General features: G+C 35.2%; 1 protein-coding gene across 1 annotated transcript in view; it reads left to right on the top strand.

The window, feature by feature from the left end:
• DOCK9 (dedicator of cytokinesis 9) overlaps positions 1–21,642 on the top strand; it is a 132,583-nt gene that overhangs the window by 59,170 nt on the left and 51,771 nt on the right. The window contains 27 exon segments of the mRNA XM_032226410.1: positions 405–469; positions 5,127–5,201; positions 5,287–5,427; positions 5,887–6,090; positions 6,174–6,296; positions 6,798–6,880; positions 7,192–7,314; positions 8,802–8,840; positions 8,842–8,872; positions 8,962–9,150; positions 9,288–9,353; positions 10,834–10,926; positions 12,305–12,319; positions 12,321–12,429; positions 12,535–12,590; positions 12,592–12,657; positions 12,763–12,849; positions 13,877–13,881; positions 14,016–14,061; positions 14,063–14,101; positions 15,516–15,589; positions 15,591–15,629; positions 17,892–17,961; positions 18,066–18,191; positions 18,650–18,721; positions 19,088–19,234; positions 20,696–20,779. Of these exon segments, the coding sequence (XP_032082301.1) occupies positions 405–469; positions 5,127–5,201; positions 5,287–5,427; positions 5,887–6,090; positions 6,174–6,296; positions 6,798–6,880; positions 7,192–7,314; positions 8,802–8,840; positions 8,842–8,872; positions 8,962–9,150; positions 9,288–9,353; positions 10,834–10,926; positions 12,305–12,319; positions 12,321–12,429; positions 12,535–12,590; positions 12,592–12,657; positions 12,763–12,849; positions 13,877–13,881; positions 14,016–14,061; positions 14,063–14,101; positions 15,516–15,589; positions 15,591–15,629; positions 17,892–17,961; positions 18,066–18,191; positions 18,650–18,721; positions 19,088–19,234; positions 20,696–20,779 (2,267 nt within the window).

The following is a 21,642-nucleotide window of genomic DNA, read 5'->3' as shown; positions in this document are numbered from 1 at the left end:
AGAGTTTATATGGTACTTTCCTCTGTTTTTGGTAGCCTATACAGATATGTATTATTAAAAACAAGACATATTTACTGTCAAAATAATATACTGTATATAGATATAAATAATATACCCACAATGAATCTCATTTAGTTTTTACAAATCAGGCTACTGTGGTTCTTAAGAATCAGTTGGTGGATATTCTTACAAGTGCCAGAATTCCTCTGATAGTGACAAATTAGATGCAGTCCAAAATCAAACAGTACCTAACAGAAAATAGAAAATTTCCTGTTTGAATTTTGTTCCTGAATAGTGTGAAAGATTAGCAATTTCCAGAACTTTGAAAAGCTTGTGAGATTCTTGGTTGTAACATTTTTCTATAGTGATCAAGGGACTTCAATAACTTTTTTTTTAATTTCCAGAAGATGAACAAAACAGGATAGACAGCTCATCTGGTTTAGATGCTTACCTTCCTGAAATTGCAAAGGTAGTCTTGTGCCTTTTTTGTTTTGTTTTAAAGTATGAAATTCAATGACAGTATGTAATAGAATCTGCAAAAATAGAACATCCCGGAATGTACAATTGCACTTCTGACCTGTATCAAACTATCATCCCAGCAGCAGTTTATTGATTTATAGAATTAAATACTTTAAATTAAAAATGGTTTTAAAGTATCCAGGGCATAGTATTCTTGATGCAATAGTTTTTTTTAAATACCGTATTTTTCAGAGTATAAGACGCACCAAGGTTTTGAAGAGGCAAATTTTTAAAAAAGTAGGTAGGTAGATAGAGGGATAGAGAGGGAGAGAAAGAGAGAGAAATGCAGTAGGTAGGTAGGGAGAGAGAGAGAGTAGTTAGGTAGGTAGGTAGTTTGGTAGGTAGATAAAGGGATAGAGAGAGAGAAATAGAAAGAGAGAGAGAGAAATACAGTAGTTAGGTAGGGAAAGAGAGAGAATAGATAGGTAGGTAGGGAGAGAGAGGGAAAGAGAGGGGGGAGAAATACAGTAGGTAGGTAAGGAGAGAGAGAGAGAGAGTAGGTAGGTAGGTAGATGTTTCCAGGTATATTTATCCACGTGCTGGAGAAGGAAATCGCTGATAATCTGCAGCACCTAAGACTTTGTTTCTGTTGGCACAGCACTTGATCAATGGAATTCTCATCAATCAGTTAAAGAGCTTTCCAAAAGGGGAAAAAAAGTATTTGCACTCTGCAAACCTCCCAAAAATGGCCCGTTTTTCATGACCCCCCCCTTTTTAAAGGCATGAATAGCCTTGGGGGGCTTGCAGAATGCTATTGGGAGGTGGGGGGCAGAAACGAGCAAAAAAATGACCTGTTTTTCATCAAAACAATTGCATATATAGCCTTATGGAGACTTAAGAGTGCTGCTGTGGGCTGAGGGGGCAAAAAACGCCCCCTTTTGAGCTCATTTCTGTCCTTTCCAGCCCGCAGGAGCTCTCTGAAAGCTCCATAAAGGTATGCACAGCCATTTTGGTGAAGGGGCGGGGCTTTGGGAGGCAAAAAATGCTGTATTCGGTGTATAAGACACATCCAGATTTTCAGCCTCTTTTTTGAGAAAAAAAGGTCCGTCTTATACTCCAAAAAATACGGTATTCAAACTACTCTCTGAAAACATCAGATTGTTTCTGGTTTGAAGGATGGAAGATGTCACTAAACAGTCACTTAAGACAGCAGGATCCAAAGGTGTTTGTCATGATCAAGGTCAGGAATAGAACATTCCATAGTTCTTTGGAATGCTTTGTTTCTAAATCAAGTGAATTTTGCAAATTGCTAGCTTATGCACCTTACTAAGGAAAGAATGTTGATACTTACCAGGAAGGTTTGTTTTTCAAGTATAGTTGTTAAATAAAACTTAGGCTGGTAGAAATAATGCTTTTTGAGTTGGGTTTCGTTTTTTCATAATTTCAAGCTAGATTTTCTTGGTAGGCAGATATAGAGAAAAAGTTAATACTGATCATTGTAAAGCGATCAAAGACTTCTTTAAGTAGATCTAATCCTTGATAGAGTAAAAATTAATGGTAGTAAATATTTCTGTCAGAATAGTTTCATTGGCTTTTAAGTTTGTGTATTACATTTTCAAAAATTACACTCAATAAAATAAATAGTCTGCTTTAGCCATAAGATTGATATACTAAAGCAGTATGTTGAGAATCAGACTTGAAGAAATGATATCTGTAACAGACAGATCCATAGTTAAAATGCCTTAGCTTCTCCTTCTTAATTTAGTTCAGTATTTCTCAACCTTGTCAACTTTACGACGTGTGGACTTCAACTCCCAGAATTACATTAAGCAGGATTCTGGGTAGTATTCTGTGTGCCTTGAGCTCCTTTTTTCTCAAAGCAAGCTGTTACTAAAAGGAGATACCAAAGGATCCCTTTGGAATGGAGATTGGGTCCATGTGGTGGAGGAATAATTGAAAGAATGGAACGTATTATTTTCAGGAATGAAATTCAGTGGGTTCTGACTGGTTCTGGAGAACTGGTAGGGTAAAATTTGAGTAGTTCGGAGAACCGGCAAATACCACCTCTGGCTGGCCCCAGGTGAGGTGGGAATGGAGATTTTGCAGTATCCTTCCCCCAGGAGTAGGGTGGGAATGGAGATTTTGCAGTATCCTTTCCCCAGGAGTGGGGAGGGAATTGGGATTTTGCAGTATCCTTCCCCCAGTAGTGGGGTGAGTTTAAAGATTTTGCAGTATCCTTTCCCCAGGAGTAGGGTGGGAATGGAGATTTTGCAGTATGCTTCTCTTGCCATGCCCACCAAGCCACGCCCACAGAACCAGTAGTAAATAATTTGAATTTCACCACTGATTATTTTGTATTGTGCCCACTATGAGACACTTGCCTGGAATTTCATCTCCATTCTTTACTCAATATTTTAGTTCTTATTTGTTTTATCTTAACTTGTTACTAACAGATTAATTCTTCTTGCCAGAAAGTTTGTTCCTATTTGGCTCTCTGTTTAAAAAACTTCTATTCTTTGCAATGTGCTGTGTGCTTTTGCCCCTTGAACATTCTGCTTAGATCAGGTAAACATCTGCACTACATCTCAAAATCCAATGTAAGAATTAGGACATATTTTTTGATAGAATATTATCATGTATTGGGACATTACACTTATATCAATAAAGGACAGCCTTAAAAAACATTTGAGACTGAATGCCAACATTTTTTCTGGGACTGGGAAAGAAAGTAAGCAATTTTCTACAAGGTGAAGTTTAAATTAATTGAAGTCACATCATACTTTTCATTCTAGAAATGTCTTTTATGGTCATTAAAAGCAAAATGGGATTTGTGTGTGATGTTGGGATGGTTGTGTATGGTATATAGCATTAGCCACTGATGCACATGAAGCTAAATACATACTTATGAGATGTATTCAAAACTATTTCTTTCTAAATTCAGTTAAAGTACAGTGTGAAAGACGAAATGTTGCACTCTAGAAAGTGACTGGGATTTGACTGTCCCTTGAGGTTCAGAACACCTGCTTATTATATCTAATCTTGGTGCCTCAAATGTGGCTTCCTGTTTCCTTAAGATCCAGCAGCTATTTTGGTTTATGTTTTTCTTAGGTACTATTTTCCCTGTCTTCTGAACTGTGCACTTTTTGTTGCTATTTACAGTAAGATTAATTTTGTTTAATCTCTGGATGGTTTCAAAATGTAAGTGCCCTTGTGAATTATGCTGTCTCTTGGCATCAGTCTGTTTTATATATTTCTGTAGAAACAAACACTACAGAATGGTTTGGCAATTGTATTTCTCTACGGAGATGCTGTCTTCCTTCATTTTTTAAAGTTGGCTACTCATGACAGGATCACCTGTTCTGTTCCATGATAAATCTTTGCAAGAGATACTTGCCATCCCATTCTTGGTATACTGAAGGCTTCTCTACCAATGTCATCTTCTTCTTTTTCCGAACCAAAATAATTATAGACAGGAAATAAAGTTGGTCAGAAAGGTTATATTTGACTACAAAAGCAAGTAAAATGTAGAATTTACAGAAATAGATTCTATTTTGGTAAAAGAGTGCAGAATGAAATATATTTCCGTAGCATATTAAAGAATTACCATATTTAAAGAATTACCATATTTTTATACTTCAGACTGGATCTGTTAGTGTATGCTTACTGTGTTGTTCCTTTCCTACTATGCATCATCAATCTTCTCTTTCTGTATTGTGTATATGTGTGTTTATAAACAAAAATACACACAGACATATACATATACACATTTACATTATACGCACACACACATAAATACTCATACATATATAAAGACACACACACACATATACATATGTGTGTGTATGAAAAAATGCCTTCTCACACTTATGGAGGGTTTGTGTCTTCCTCAATTTTGGGTCCTCCACCAGAGGCCTGTGAGTTTAAGGGTTCTATACAGCATCTTAGCTGTTCCTAGCACTGCATTCTTTTGGATTGAAAGCTCTGAAGTTGCTCCTGGAATTCGTTGGAGCCAGTCTCCCAGCTCAGGAGTTAAAGCTCCAAGTGTTTCTACCACCATCGGGACTACTTGGCCTTTACTTTCCACATTGTCTACAAGTTCGTCCTTCAATTAAAGGAAAGGGATGAATAAAAGTGGAAATGTAAAGCCTGAGAAGGTTACAAATAAAAAAAGAAATAAGGAGAAAAGTGACTGCGCTGGTTTTATTTGCAATTCTTTATTTTTTCCTTTTTACACATCAATATATTAATGTGCTATTCATGAAACAAATGTTATAATTAATTGATTTGAATGATTAAATGATCCAAAGAACATAGAAATATGCCTAGAGATGAGAAATTGGAAGAAAGATTTAAAATTAAAATCAGATCGCCATACCTGTGAGAAATATTCTAGAGTCCAAATTGGCCTGTGTCGTCTCATACTGTTATCATAACTAGTCCTACAGAGGATTTAACATCTGTTCTTGAGAGATCCATTTAATCTAGGAGAAATTACCGTAAAGAAAGAAGGAAAAAATATTTATTAATTTAAAAATGCTATTTTATTTTTTTATGTTTTTTATGTTTTTAAAAATATTTTTTTATTATTTTTACATTTAAAACAATGCAGTACCACGAAGTCGAAGTGACCATACATTCACATTATAAAATGCTATTTTATTTTGTAGACTTGCAGAGATTCTGAATTCAAATTCAGAAATGAAAGCAGGGTTAAGCTCTTTGCACTGGACCCAGATGCACAGGTAAGACTGATTGCAGGAAAAAATCCAAAGCCTTTATATAATGTTGATATTTAAAGGTTATTTTCAACATTTGTTTCTTTTAAAGAAACTAGACTTCTCTGGTATTGAGCCCGAAGTTAAGCCATTTGAAGAGAAGTTTGGGAAGAAAATCCTGGTAAAGTGCAATGACTTATCTTTCAATCTACAAAGCTGCGTGGCTGAAAATGAAGAGGGACCAACAACAAATGTAAGATATAATGGCGAATCTTTCATATGTAATGTATAAAGAATAATATCTAATATATATTTTGATGTTTAAGACTCAAAACATTCTGAGAAAATATAATTTCATCTGAAAACTTATCAGAGTTTTACAATCCAGTCAAAGAACAAATTAAATGACAAGGTTTTACCACAGCAAGGAATTGGAAGTTATATAGAACAGAGTATGTTTTGTTTAAGTAAGGTGCACATGTAAATTTTTAAGATGTATAATATTGTAGTATTAAACATTTGACTATATATAGTACTAGTATGATCTAGACAAGAATATATGGAACATAAGGTACTATTCTGTTTAATGGCATTCATCATGTAAACACAATATAAGAACTGAGTTTTCTACCAGCAGTTCTACACTATCTATTGTTACAAGTAAATTAGCATTTACCATTATTATATTCATGTCTTCTTTTTTAATGTCCAGGTAGAGCCATTTTTCATCTCACTGTCACTATTCGATGTTAAGCATAATCGGAAGATTTCATCAGATTTCCATGTTGATTTGAATCATAGTACAGTGAGACATATGCTAGCTAATACATCACAGGAGTTGTTGAATGGGAGTAGTGATTGCTTACATCCAATTCAGGATATTATTTCAGATGTTATACTACAATATCCCAAACAAGTAAGGAAAAAATAATGTTGCATTACAAATCAGTGTCCCATATTTATATTTAAGAATTAATGAAGCAATTAATTTGTTTTTAGGGAATATTCTCAGTAACGTGTCCACACCCGGATATATTTCTAGTGGCTAGAATAGAAAAAGTCCTACAAGGGAGCATAACTCATTGTGCTGAGCCATATATGAAAAGTTCCGATTCTTCTAAGGTATTTGCTTTGATTGTTGGATACTTCTAATTTCTGAATTTGTCTATAACCTGTAACTCAACATCATCAAATTGAAATGTGCACATATTTAAGACATAATTGCCAGATTTTGATATCAGTTTAATTCCTATGCTCGGCAGACATGGGCAAATACAGATTGTAGGCAAAGTTGCATCTTCTGTGCTGAAATTTGTTTACGAATTGCCTAAGCAGACTAAAAAAGATAGTAAAATCAACTATTGAATAATCTGTTAAGGAGTCTCAAATATTGCTTTCATTTTAAGATTTGTTTGGAAAACGAGAACTTAATTGTAATAAAAAAACACAAGAAACAACTTTTAGATAAATTTTAGGAGTTAATGCTGAATTTGATTGAGAGTTTGAAGCCCATAGTAGTTTGGTAAGTTAAGAAAGGGAATGGAAGAAATTTCAGTTTCAGTAAGAATGTATGCGGGGGGGGGGGTTGAGTTGTAATTCAGTTCTTTTTCTGATTGCTTACAGGTTGCTCAAAAGGTTCTGAAAAATGCAAAACAGGCTTGCCAACGACTAGGGCAATACAGAATGCCATTTGCATGGGCAGCCAGGTAATGCATGATAGTATTCTTGATTTAATCCAAGAATTCTCTGATTTGTATTTCAGATTAATTGGTAAATTAATTTATGTGAGTGCTCCTTCCCCTTGAATAAAAGTTATGGTTTAAATGTATTTCTAGTTTGGCATCAAGCCAACATTTATGACAAATTAGCTAGAATTGGAATGTCCTGCTTTTGTTCAACCATTTATATATTAATTTCAGTAAGTTATATGTTAATACTATCTAAACTGCCTTTCGTTTTTGTTTTCCCAGTATGATGTTTATGCAGACAGTTTTCATTTTAAAAACTTGTATTTCAGAACACTGTTTAAGGATATGGCTGGAACACTGGACAAAGGTGCAAGATTTTCTACACTTTACAAACAAGATAGTAACAAACTTTCAAATGAAGACATGCTTAAATTGTTAGCTGATTTCAGAAAGTGAGTGCTTTGTTTTACATAGAGATGAAATTATTCATATGAAAAGGTAATAAACTGATTTGTGTCACATGTGTTTCCTGGAATGGCGTGGTGCTCTTTTTTGTCTCCAATAGAGTTATGACCGCAAAGTTATAAAAGAGTTGTGAAATGATTAAATCAAAGCTCTCCAGATCTTCCTATTTTGTGTTTTAGATGGTTTTTTAATTAATTTATAACTGATTTTGTCTATGTTATTTATTCAAAAGTGGCTTTAATTGTACATGTCAGAAGTCTTTAGTACCGATATGTATTCCATGATTAAAAAAGTTTAAAATCAATAATTTTACATTTAGTTTTGAGGTATTAAGAACACTCTGGAAAAAATTAGGAGTTTTGAAACCTGACTCATGAGTTCTGAAGGTTTCCTTGCAAAAGTGGATACTATTATACATGTTTCTTACTGGTAAAATGAAAACAAAAAACAATTAAAGGGAATTCCTGTTGTCTGAAACTATAAAAAGTTATATGTAGAAAAAAAAATGAAAATCTTGCAAATGTACAGGTTAAGTAAAAATTTTGTAGCAGAAGACATTTTTTGAAAAGACTAAAAATTGCAAAGGTAATTTTGTGGATGTGAATATTTGTGGAATTTGTGAAAACATTTTGTGGATGTTTTGAATTAAAAGCTGCATGGATTAGGGTTTGCAGATATAAAGTTGTATTGTACATTATGTCAATAGGAGCAACAATTGTTTCTCTAGAATACAAAAAGTAAATATATTTCATGGAACTGTAGATTTGGGAGGAATTTTAGAGATTTAGTCCAATCTCAATGCAGCTTCCTCTGGAGCATCTCCCACAGAGGACAGTTCAGCGTCTGATAGATTATCTTTTTCCATTGTTCGCCTTCTGAAAAGCCTCTCCAAAGGTCAAGGACTTACCATGCATTGTAGGCAGGCAGAAGGAGAGAAAAGCATAAATCAGGAACTTTTTGCAAATGATGGAGGATTCCTCTATTTTATTCTGCTTCTGAACTCTGTTATATCATGCAAGCAGAGGTGGTATTCTACCAGTGCGGACCGGTTCACCCAACTGGTAGCGGAAATCGTGGGTGGCCCTGCCCACCTGTCACCTCTATGGCATCCCATTTAGGCTCCTTTTTCACCAAAAGCATATGCGGTGAAGTCTGTGCTCACATTTGCGAACCGGTAGGTAAGGTAACTGAATACCACGCCTGCAGACAAGATATAATGCTCTATGTTGCACAGACCCTCTGATTCTCTGGGGACCTTTGGGAGGGATTGGGAAAGTGCGGTACCAGCAATCTAGAGGTAGAGCAACATCCTTTCTTTCAGGGTGACCTAGAGCCACTGACTGTTGTGTTAATTTGAAATGAAGTGACTATTCTCTTTTGAAGCATGCTTTGTATTTTTTCATAATTGAGATTGAATAGATTGTGTCAACTATTTTTCTGTTAGGTCATATTTGTTTTTTTGTTTTCCTTGTAGGCCTGAAAAGATGTCTAAGTTTGCCAGTTATTTAGGAAACTAGACATAACAATGATAATGTTTCTTCAGACGTACCAAGTAGTATTGAAAAACTTATTGTAAAAAGTGGGTACAATGGCTTGTTCTTCCATTTTTAAATTCAAATTTTATATATTTTCAGATTTGTGTTAATTCATCATACATTCCCATGATACAGTTTGAAAACAGTTCCAAGGCAGTAGTAACGTTTGAAGTAGAGGAATTTGTTCCCTGTATACCAAAACATACTCAGCCTTTCACCATCTACAACAATCACCTTTATGTTTATCCAAAACACTTGAAATATGACAGTCAGAAGTCATTTGCAAAGGTGAGTAGAAGGCCTGTTAATTCTGTTCAGATTCAAAGCTAAATTGAATCTGAGTAAAAATGTGCCTCATTGTTGGAAATGTGATTTATGTACTAGAAAATAAAAGGAACTAACACTTACTTTCTGTGCTCTTTTAGGCAAGAAATATTGCAGTGTGCATAGAATTCAGAGATTCTGATGATGAAGATTCTCGGCCTCTGAAGGTACGTTGATCTGGCTTGTGGTTGTTCAGTCATTAATATCAATTTACGGTACAAATGATGGGGCAATAATCTAAGATACATCCTCAAGTTCCTTAATATTATATTCTGGGTTTTACATAAGTAAATCTGACTATAAGAACAAGCTGTGTTTATAGCACAACTCTACTCTGCTTTTTCCAAAGAAACAAATGAAGTTGGAATTGTTTTTTCAGTGAAATAATACAGAAGGAGAAATCAAGTTAACTATAGCTGCTAAGTAATTTGGTTTCTGTATTACATTAAACTTATTTTCCGTATTCATGTAGAAATATAAACAAATGATATAAACCCATCTTTAAGAAGTTTGCTGCTTAAAATTAGAATCAACCATTGCTTGCAAAGTTATTTTTCATACTGAGGCAGAGCCGTGATTTTTCTGTTTTAAATCAGAGTAGGTGCAGCTTTTATGAAATATACTTTTCCTATCCATTAGGTGTTTTAACAAAGATTTGACCCCAGACTTTAAAGATACAAAATTTCAGGAATAAGAGTAACAAAAACAATATTTCAGGAAGTTTTAAAAATTGCAACATTCACAGTGATATGTGGTATAATTTGTGTTAATGCACATCCCTTTAACACAGCTGTTTTTTGTTTTGTTTTATGTGGATATTCTTTGGTATTTAGAATTGAATTTCAGATAAGAAAAAGTGGATACAAAGAACTTTGTTTTAATTTTTATTAATAAATTCCTAATGTAGTCAATATTATGTAAGAAATACCATGATTTTTTAAAAAAAGACCTTTGTTTTAAGAGATATAGAAGCACTAAATAAGGGTTAAAGCAATTTAGCAAGTCTCAATTTATGCACATTGCATCACCCTGACTTTTTAAAAAACTTTCAGTTTATTTCTCATCTCTGTGTTGCTTCCCATTGAGTTGTTGTCAGGTTCAAGGAAAGTACAAGTTCTAAATCCATCATAGGAATAACGAAATGAAATCAGCAAAAACTAGGAATTCCCCCTTGAAGAAGCAATCGTAGCAGAGTTTGAACTTTGCTCTGTTAGTACAAAAGCTGTCTCCCCTTCCTCACATATTCACGCCAGACCCTGGTACGATCAGAATCAATCTCTAAAAAATAATAATCCTTTTATCATATATTCCATATATCACAAAGTGTTTATTGTTACATTCCAGAAGTTGTACAGTAGGAATGTGAAGCACTTGAGACTGAAAGCTGATAGGGCTCACCTACCCCTACCAAAGTGCTTCAAATCCCTACTGTTAAGTGTTGCTAAATAGAGTAACAGTCTGCAGAATATTTTCTGAGCATTTTTCATCCATTGAGACATAATTAAAGGAGAAGCTTTGCTAACTTATATTGTAGAAGAATTTAAAAGGGGAAACATTAAATAAATATCACATTAAATATTTCAGAAATTATATCTTAAAAATAGGATCAGTATAAATCATCAATTTCTTCCTCTGTTTCATTCCTAGTGCATCTATGGCAGACCAGGGGTCCAATATTTACAAGACAAGCGTTTGTTTGCAGTTCTGCATCACCAGCAAAACCCAGAGTTTTATGATGAGGTAATTTTGTCTTCTTTCCTTTCTCCAAAAATCTCCAAATCTCCAGAAATGCAGTGGGATAAGAAGTTGCTTTGCAACATGCCAAGCATTTTTATTCAGAGGGAGGCAGATACTGTAAGTCTGTCTACTGTCTCCCCTCAGTTTCTACCCATATAGTGACCCAGTGACAACAACTCTGTAAGATTATGTGCAATAAATATGCAAGATCTTTTTGGGATTAGGTGCTTTTTTAAGGAAAATGTTATGCTGGAAAACTATTTTTTTCTTTACAAAAAGAAAGAAAATAGTGAGCATGTACAGAAAGAAAAAAAAAATACAAAGAGTAGCAACAGATCAGATGATAATTAATGGGGAAATGCATGTAAATTGCATTCGACTCTATTTTTTTAAATGTAAAATGTACATTTTATTCATTTTTGTAAACTCACCAGTATTTCAGTTCTCTTCGTCTAATTTCCATTTTAGCAGCACTCTGATTCTTGTAGGAAGAATTGCTATTTGAAGTTTGTTCTTCAGCCAGTCAAATTCACAAAACAGAAAAGAACAGCAACCACCAGTAATATAGTAGTAGAATGATGAAAATCACATGTCATCCTTATTAAAAAATATTTTGTACAAGAACACACATTGAAATAAGATTGTGTTAGTTTAACTCTAAGTGATTATTATGTTATCTTTTTAAAATGCCATGACAGAGAGTGTTCTCTTTAGGGGTGGGCTTCAACAATTTTAGCAAGGGGTTCTCTGCCCAGTTGCTGGGTGGGCATGGCCATGGTGGGCGTGGCCTAGTTGGCCTCTTGCACCACGGGGGGGGGGGAGGTTTGCCCTCCCTGGGATCTGGAGGCTTTCCTCAAGCCTCCATGAGGGTGAAAATGGTCTTCCAGTCTCTGGGAAGTCCATTTCCGGCCTTCTTGAACTTCCAGTAGGCTCGTTTTTTGCCCTCCTCGAGCCTCTGCATGTTCCTTGCACTTATCTTCATCCAAAACAGGCTGCATAGGGACTCCTGGGAGGGGCGGTGGGGGGTTGGGTGGGGCCATCCAGGAGTTCTCCAAACTGAACAGAATATTAGCTAGAGTTTCTCCCGAACCACTGCGAACCCCCAGCAGTCAACCCCTGGTTCTCTTCCTTCTTCACCGCAAATAAGTATTGATGAAATGTGTTGCAATCAAATAATCTTGAATTGGTCACAGTAGGAACTAGGCTTGCTTGGCAGTATGCTGGTCCCTCATTGCTTAAGGTCTTATAGGTTAATACAAAATCTCTTAATGTGTCCAGTCATAATATATATATGCTTACGTGTTTGTACATTGTAAAACTTGTATATACTACTGCTAGAAGACACTTTCCAAACCAAAACTTGCATTTTATTTCTTATTAGGTAAAAATAGAATTACCCCACACAGCTGCATGAAAAACACCATTTATTGTTTACCTTCTATCACGTTAGTTGTGACAGTTCAAGTAAAGGGACCACCAAGAAGAAGGACATAATTGAAACACAAGGTTTGATTCTCTTGTTTTTATAGGTGATATATTTAGCTAAAATTAAGCATAAACAATTACTAGAGAATACAGCAAAGATATAATTTGTCTTTACATTTCTTCTAGTTGGATATTCCTGGCTTCAGTTATTAAAAGATGGCAGAGTGGTGACAAATGAACAACCATATACCAGTATCTGCTTATCTTCCAAGTGGATATCTTAACATTCAAGAATCAGGCATGAGCAAAGTAAAAAACCCAAGATAATATCTATCCTATTTGGTTTTTTTTAGCTGTTAGATAAAAGCTGGTTTGTATTTAATACATTAAATACCAACTTTTATTTTATATCAGCATTCCGGCCCTGAGATTAAATGGGTAGATGGAGGCAAACCACTGTTGACAATTTCAACTCACCCAGTTTCCACTGTATATACACAGGTTGGTATTAATTACACGGTCACTTTTTAGGGAAAGCTGTTGATTTATTTCATCTGAAAAATAACATATATTTTTATAATTCTATAATTATATGACACAATCAAGTTTTGATTATCTGCTTGCCCATCTTAGTACAGCAATGAACCCAGAGAACAAAAGGCAGAAAGAAAATGCATGTGTCTTTGCCTAAGTGTAGGAAAGGGAAGTAAACTCATTTAGCTTTCTCTCTGTAAATGACAGGACTCCAACTAGACTAAAACTGTCCAAGCGTAGAGTTGGAAAGAATATAACAGATTTTCCTGTCTTGTGCTGGGTTTTAGATTAGCACAAGATGAGAACAATACTCTGACGTTCTGGGGGAAAGGTCATGGATAAACAAATCTGTCCAACACTAACATTCAAAATTAAAATTATGAGTTTTATGTAATGGGACTTTGTACAAGTAAAAAAATACAAAGACAGAACCAAGAGACCATGTTTTGCTCTAGGCATCACGATTCTTTCTTGCACCCTGAAAACATGAGAATTTCAAGCAAGTATCAATTTGGTATGTTGGAGGGAGGAATTGCAGGTTATAGACAAGAGGATGCTTACTATTAGTATTAAATCTTAATTAGACACAGCCTTCATGAAGTAAAATAATGAATTACAGGCATAAAAAATCTTTGAAATCTATGGAATAGCAATACCAAGGAAATTTTGAGCCAAATTTTTGAATTGGTGCAAACCTTTGGAATGAGATCATATACAGTATTTACCAAGTAATGAATAGATAGAAATAGAAAAGTCTAATGTACATTTCAGAGATCCCACTTGTAGTTACAGTATTATATGCTTATTGAAAATCCAATGCGAGGAATTGGTGTTTGCTTGCATATTTTAACATTTTGGTGTTTGAAATATTAGAAAAAATGAACACTTCCAAGTATTTGTACAATAATTATGAAAGCTCACGAGCAATAAGTGCTACATAATTGAAATTAATAAAGTTGTATTATTACATGTTGTATGAGAACTCAACAGGAAGGACAAGTTCCTTTAGCTTTTCAACTTTGTTGAGTTCTTGAAAGTCAAAACGTCCCCCTCCCCATCTGTATTGGCATTTTGAAATGGAAGTAGGTGATATCATATAAATAGTTACTCTTTTTTTTTTTTACTAGGACCAGGCATTTAAACAATTTCTTCCATTACTGTCAAAAAACTATGTCTGGTTGCTCAAGCTTTAGGAGCTGACCTTGTGAAGTATCTTAAGGTATGAAATTGTTATAAGATGACTAAAAGGTGGGCACTAGATGGACGCAAATGAATGGTTACCAAGATCAGAGCCTGTTTAAATACATTCAACCAAGAACTAAATAAATCTAAAAACCTTATATGTAAAAAAAAAAAACCCTCTTAAGTCAATCTTGGCTCTGGATGACTTGATTACATCGATTATATGCCATCAAGATGGTATCAACTCTTAGGGACCACGTACATTTTCTCCAGGCCAATCCTGGTAGTTCAGGAACAAGAATATTACTTTGGAATGAGCAAATACAATGGTTGCATATATTAATAAGGGAGAACTTGTCATACCAGCATGCAAAATGGGTAGTGAATTGTGTCTTACTCATGTTTATGTGCACTATTCTGGGAGACAGAATGTATGTTTTATAACAACTTTACAATAAAAATAACTGGATAGACAGGATTAAATGGAAACCAAATTCTGTTACAATTGGCACTGTATATTCATGGCAGGGAATGCGGTGGCTCAGTAGCTAAGACACTGAGCTTGTTGATCAGAAAGGCCGGTAGTTCGGCGGTTCAAATCCCTAGCACTGCATAACAGAGTGAGCTCCCGTTACTTGTCCCAGCTTCTGCCAACATAGCAATTCTAAAGCATGTAACAATGCAAGTAGAAAAATAGGAACTACCTTTGGTGGGAAGGTAGCAGCGTTCCATGCACCTTTGGCATTTAGTCATGTCTGACATATTTACCTTGTTTAGAAGGTTAGTTTAAAATATCCCAACAATAATTTTAATGAGACCTGTTCAGCAACCCTTCAGCTTATGTTAGAACAGTACAGCAGCATGGTGCTTTTCTTCTGGTGTTATCACTTGAGTAAAAGTATGTCAATAAATAAGTTTTTTCTAATCTTACCTGTTCTTATCTGCCTTGATTCTTCTGGAAAGCTATGAAATACATAGAAATTGTCTTGCTTATGTTACTGAATTTTATTATGTTTTTAAACTATTCTGAGTTTGGTGTGAATCAATAGTGGGTTCCGGATGCCGTCACAACCAGTATGCTGCGACAGGGCCGGGCATCCTCAGTGGGCATGTGTGCTGCGCATGCATGCACATGCCACCGCCAGCGACACTTAGCTGCTCAGCAGAGGTCGTGCAGGCACCGCATGCTGTCTGTGCATGTGCAATTGGCCCGTTTGCCTCAAAAAGCGGTAAGGAACGTGGGTGGGCCAACGGCCCACCGTTCTAGTACAGTACCTACTGCTCCCAGCTACCACCAGTATGCCTGTACCGGGCCGTACCACCCGGAACCTACCACTGGTGTGAATCTTGTCAGTCTTGGTAAACTGGGGTTTAGTAGAATTATAACTGTAGACTCTTGATTTAGTTTTGAAAATAAGTATGTTAGAAACAAAGTCACTGTTTTATTCTAGAGCCTTCATGCTATGGAGGGACATGTCATGATAGCATTTCTGCCTACTATTTTAAACCAGTTGTTTAGAGTTCTTACGAGCAACTCAGGAAGATGTTGCAGTGAATGTGACAAGGTAAAAGGTTTTTAATATATTTATTTATCAGATTTTATGCAACATAGTGGACCAGATTCTTGGCAGTTTAAAATAATTAAAAGTATCAATAGTAAAATCAAAATGACTAAAACAGATGTAAAGTAAAAGCAACAGTTATGGACATCCTATCACCTAATGTAAATTCTTTGGAGTATTTAATTTCCAGAAGGCTAATACTATTAAAGTCAAACTATTATCTACATGAACTGAAGCATACGTCACACTCATACCAAAAGAAGATTCTGACCATCAACAGATAAAAAATTACACACCATTTAATTATTAAATAAGACTACAAAATATTTACATCCATAATTTCGGAACAACTAAAAAATACTAATGAAGTCATTCACGTAGACCAAAAATAATTTGAAAATAATTACAAATACACTAGAATATTACGAAGCACATCCCGAAAAACAAGTTGCACTGATTTTTCAGTCACCCAAAAGGCCTTTGACAATCTGAATTGGAATTCATTACTACACAATTAAAAACATACAATTCGGAGAGAAACTTGTGAAGATGGTAACAATATATTCAATTCAAACAGCAAAAGTGCTAATAAATGGAGACTTCCACAGAAAGTTAACATTTTGAAAGAGGTAAGACAAGGATGCCCCCATCACCCCCATTAGTTTTTTAACCTTAGAGGTTCTACTAATGGAAATTAGTTGGGAACAAAAAATAAAAGGACTAAAATTAAAAAAAGAATATAAAGTCCAAGTGTTTGCAGATAATTTAGTATTTATTCTAGAAGAACCATTAGAAACAGGGTCCAAATTAATACAAAAAAGGTGAAATTTTTGGAATTTGGCTAACAGATATTTCTTCTAGAAGAACCATTAGAAACAGGGTCCAAATTAATACAAAAAAGGTGAAATTTTGGAATTTGGCTAACAGAAAAGTATTCAACGATCAAAGAAGATAACTATAATAAAACTATGCAACAATAAAAAAATTTGGAAAATTGGAAAAAACTGCAACTTTCACTTACAAGTTTTACTGCTACTATTATATATTCAGGGGTGAGCTGCTACAGGTTCACCCGAGTTCAGGAGAATCCATAGCTAATGTTATGGCCGATCCAGAGAACCTCCAAATCCCACCCCTGGCTGATATTCATTTTTTGAGCATCTAACACCGACAATGACCAAAATACATAATAAGGGTTTGAGTTCCTGTGGTGAGATCCTCCTGCTTCTGGTAGGTCTACAGCTGGCCTACCAACTGGAATTGGGAAAGCACACTTTCCTTGAACCTTCTCCCAACCCTTCACACCTTCTTCCGGGCAGCCTTTTTATGCTCAGCAAGCACAGACTTTGTAGATGCTCATACTCTGCTTCTGTGTATTCATAAGGAGACTTTTCCTTCATTCCCATATACTGGGAATTTGCCTTCAGAAGGTCCATGGAAACTAGAGTCACTTAACAACCACTGTAAAAATTAGGTCCAACTCAACTCAACAACCTCAAGGACTCACAATGGAATTTCCAGTCTCAATTGTGGTTGTAGCAATAGAAATAGCACTTAGACTTACCGTCTTTCCCTGAAAATGTGGCCTGTCTTGAAACTAAGGCCTTTCCACATTTTTCGAGTGGGCAAAAATATAAGGCTCCCCTGAAAATAAGCCCCCTGGACAGCCACCCCCTCTGGCCAGGCAGAACACTACTCACCAACCTAGCGGTATCCCGAAGGCACCAAGCCACGTGGTGCTCTGCCCGCCCCCCAGCTCCTGTGGCTTGGCACTTTGGGATATCCCCTAGGTCAGTGCATGGAGCTCTGCCCGGCTGGAGAAGGTGGTTGCGCAAGAACCTGTTCCGTCCCCAGCTCGCATGCCTCCCAGCCTCACCATGCCGCCGTCGCTGCACTCTGAGCATAACTTCTTCTCCAGCTTCCAAACTCTGGAACTCGGTTTCCAATTCTACTCTAGGAGTGCGCGCTATGGTTGTGGGCCATACGATATATATACCCACAGTATATACCGCCAGCATATTGCCCGCAACAATCTGGTTCCTCATTTTACCGACCTGGGAAAGATGGAAGGCTGAGTCAATCTTAAACTGGGGGGGGTGGTCAAACCCCTGGAAGTCAGCAGAATTAGCCTGCAATACTGCATTCTAATTCTAACCATTGTGTCACATGGCTTATAAGCTGAGAATTGACTATAATGTGCCAATTGTTGATTTTAAAAATATTTAGAGAGTGAGGATTTCTTACTGTTAAATTTATTTTACTTAGGGTTATTATCCATGTGGTTGCCCAATGTCATGAAGAAGGATTGGATAGCTATTTGAGATCCTATGTCAAGGTATCAATCATATAATTGTGTGCTTGGTTTAAAAAATTGCATGATTAACCTAACTCTGAATGTTTTTTGCATAATGTAAGCTCTTTTATTTTTCTTATCCCAAGTACGTTTTTAAAGGAGAAACTTATATTGCTTCAGAATATAAAACTGTACATGAAGAACTTGCCAAAACCATGACAACGATCTTGAAGCCATGTACTGACTTCCTCACAAGCAACAAGCTGCTTAAGGTATATAAGGAAAAAGGATGTTTTGTTTGCATCTTCAATTGAAGAGTTTCTCAGATCTGAAAAGAATTTTAGCACTTCATAATTTTAATAATTGACAATAACAGTTATAAATCATAAGTTAAAGATATAAATGAATAGCTTATATTGTTTTTACATACTAAACAATGTATTGCCTATAAATAATTATGTATATACAGTAGATTATGTGATATACAGTATATTATATGTGTACAGTAGATTATGTGAGTTATAGTCTCACTTTTTGCATGAAAGCCATCTCGTTGAGTTGGAGCCAGACACTTTTCTCTACCCAACTCACCTCACAGGGTTGTTGTTGTGGGGGAAATTAGGGAAGAAGGAGTATTACATATACTTATGTTCGCCACTTTGAGTTATTTATAAAAAAGAAGGTAGACTAAAAAAAAATCTAATTTATTTACTTTTTGTTTCTCCAATAGTATTCCTGGTTTTTCTTTGAAATTTTGATCAAATCAATGGCCCAGCACCTACTGGAAAATGCTAAAGTAAAGGTAAATGATCTGCTACTCCAAGAGGTTATGGTACCCATTTTTGACCTTTAAAAATGCATCTATAAATTGACTTTGGTTTATAATTCCAAATATTATCTTGATACTGTACTTATATTTTCTATAATTTGTCATTGCAAGAAGTGGTTAGTGCTATTACTTCTACTAAACTCGTTGAATAAATATTTTAGAGTAGTATTTCTTATAGCTTCATAGATATCCAGTTAAAGGTATTTCAATGTTTTTCAACACTATGGAATTCTTGCAGCTTAAATTGTTTCAGAATTGAAAACTTTACACATACGTTATGGATAAACAGAATAATTTTGCAGTGTTCCCATTTGTAAATTCTGATTTGTCTGTGTCTAGTTGCTAAGAAATCAGAGATTTCCAGCATCGTTTCATCATGCCGTGGAAACTGTTGTCAATATGCTGATGCCCCACATTACTCAGAAATATAAGGATAACCCAGAAGCTTCGAAGAATGCAAACTACAGTCTTGCTATCTTCATAAAAGTAAGTATACTGTATGTATGTCATCATTAGTTCTTCCAAATAACTGTGAATTGTTCAGATGTATTATCTTTGTGGGCATTTATTTATTGAAATCATTTCTATTTCACTGGGCAGTTACAAGAATCTCACAATACAATTTTAAAATATAATAATACATAATCAAAATACTTCCTTGCTAAGCCTTCAAAGTATAATTGATTGATTGGTTGATTGATTGGTTGATTATATGCCATTAAGCAAGTATTGACTCTTAGTGACTACACATATACATTTTCTCCAAAATGATCTGTTCCTAACCTGGTCTTCCAGTACTACCATTGTAACTGGGTCCATCCACTTTGCTGCTGGTTTGTGCAGCATTACATTCCTTTAGAGAGCTAGGTTTTGACATAATATGTCCAAAGTAGCCCATTTAGTCATTTGTGCCTATCAATTTTATCTCAAGGGAGAAATGGACAGTTGTGTCCTGAGTGAGAACTCTGGGTTGATTTGTTCAATGATGTATCCTTTTGTTTTTTTTGGTTATCTGCAGTATTCTCAGAGGTCTTCTCCAACACCAAAGGCATCAATACTCTCCCTATCCTTTATTCTTTAAAGTCCAACTTCTACTTCCATAAAATACCATGTATAATTTATTGTAGGTATAGACACATCATGGCATTTGAATATAATTTCCAGGGCTTTCATGGCTGTTCTACCAAATGCTAGTCTGCAGCGTATTTATTGACTGGTCTAATTTAGATTTAATTTTCATCCCATTGCACACACGTGTGCACGCACACACACACACACACACACACACACACACACACAGTGGTCCTTGACTTCTAGGATTTGCCGATCCTTTGTATTTTTGACTATTAGAAAGTGTCATTAATGTAATGCCGGTTATTGATGTTTCTTTGTCCAATTTTAAAACGATGTTCATCTTCTTCCAATCTAGCTTCCCTTAATATATATTGCATATAGATTGAATAAAAAAGAGGAGAGTCTGTTCCACTTGTTGCGTTTCTTTGCCAACCTGGAGCCTGTCCGTTTTGCCATGCTGTATATGTACTGTGGGTTCCTGACCTGTTTATAAGTTTCTCTTGATGTTCTGGGATTTTCATTTTTCTGCGTACTTCTCACAACTTGATATGATCAATACAATTGAAGGCTCTTCTGTAATCAATGAAGCGTTCTGCATTCATCCAGTTGTATACATTCTATTTTTAATAATACTTATTAGTTAACACTGAGTGGCCTTGAACTGGTAATAAACTGAAGTTCTTCTATAGAATTATTCAAACTAGAGTATTTTGATTTACAAATCTAAAACGTATGTACTGTGAAAAGGTCTAATATTTGGCTATTGTTTCCCCTTTAGACTAATTTAACCCCATAGAATGTTTTTTTCCCCAAATATCAAAGAAATGTAAATTTCAGTAACACTTTTGTTTTTGCTTTGCTTTGCTTTTGCAGCGATGCTTCACTTTTATGGATAGAGGTTTCATATTCAAGCAAATTAACAACTATATCAGCTTCTTTGCTCCAGGAGATCCAAAGGTACTATACTACAAAAATAATTCCTGAATTGAGAGATAATGATAGAATTTTCCTATTATGTTTAGGGATATTTAGATATATGAACTTTCAATGGAGTTGTTTTTGTAAATTCAAGGAAGACTGTTATTGTATCCTTCTTACAACCCCAGTCTAATGAGATTGCAGTCATTCTTGTCTATAGGTAGTCCTCGACTTACAACAGTTTGTTTAGTAACCATTCGAATAATGGCACTGAAAAAAGTGACATGACCATTTTTCACCCTTATGACTATATCAGATTTAATTAATTGGACTGTTAGGGGTTAAAGTATAATAAATGAGACTAAATTGTGGCATGCTAGTTCTGCAAAATTGCCTTGATCCTTTTTCTAATGCTCGATACAATTGATATAATCCACACCTTAAAGTTGATTTTAAAAACCTGATATATGGAAGATTTTAACTGATGATGGGATTTTTAGTTTAAATCAGTTATTAGACGATGAGGCTTTTTTCATTTTCTGTGTTAGAAGATAAATATCATTTTATATTGCCATCCACTGGCAGTATATAAAATTGCAAAGTCTATTCATAACTTGATTTGAACCAGTTTCAGAAATTAGAGGCTGCTGTTAATATACTTGGTACATAATCTATGCAACTGCAGCAGCAATAGAAAATGAATCAAGAATGGACAAATAATCCATAATTATTGTTTTTATATGCAGGTGTCTACAGCCATACAATTCTTTAAGAGTACAGTATATATATATATTGGACATATAGCCATTGCTTTGCTAATATCTAGGATATTGAGCCAATGATGTAAACATTCATTTCCTTGCCTTTTTTGATTAATATCTAGTGGATCATAACTTATAACA

The sequence above is a fragment of the Thamnophis elegans genome, chromosome 11 (assembly GCF_009769535.1).
Source record: "Thamnophis elegans isolate rThaEle1 chromosome 11, rThaEle1.pri, whole genome shotgun sequence".
Classification (NCBI taxonomy): domain Eukaryota; kingdom Metazoa; phylum Chordata; class Lepidosauria; order Squamata; family Colubridae; genus Thamnophis; species Thamnophis elegans.
This window is presented reverse-complemented; position numbering and strand designations above follow the sequence as displayed.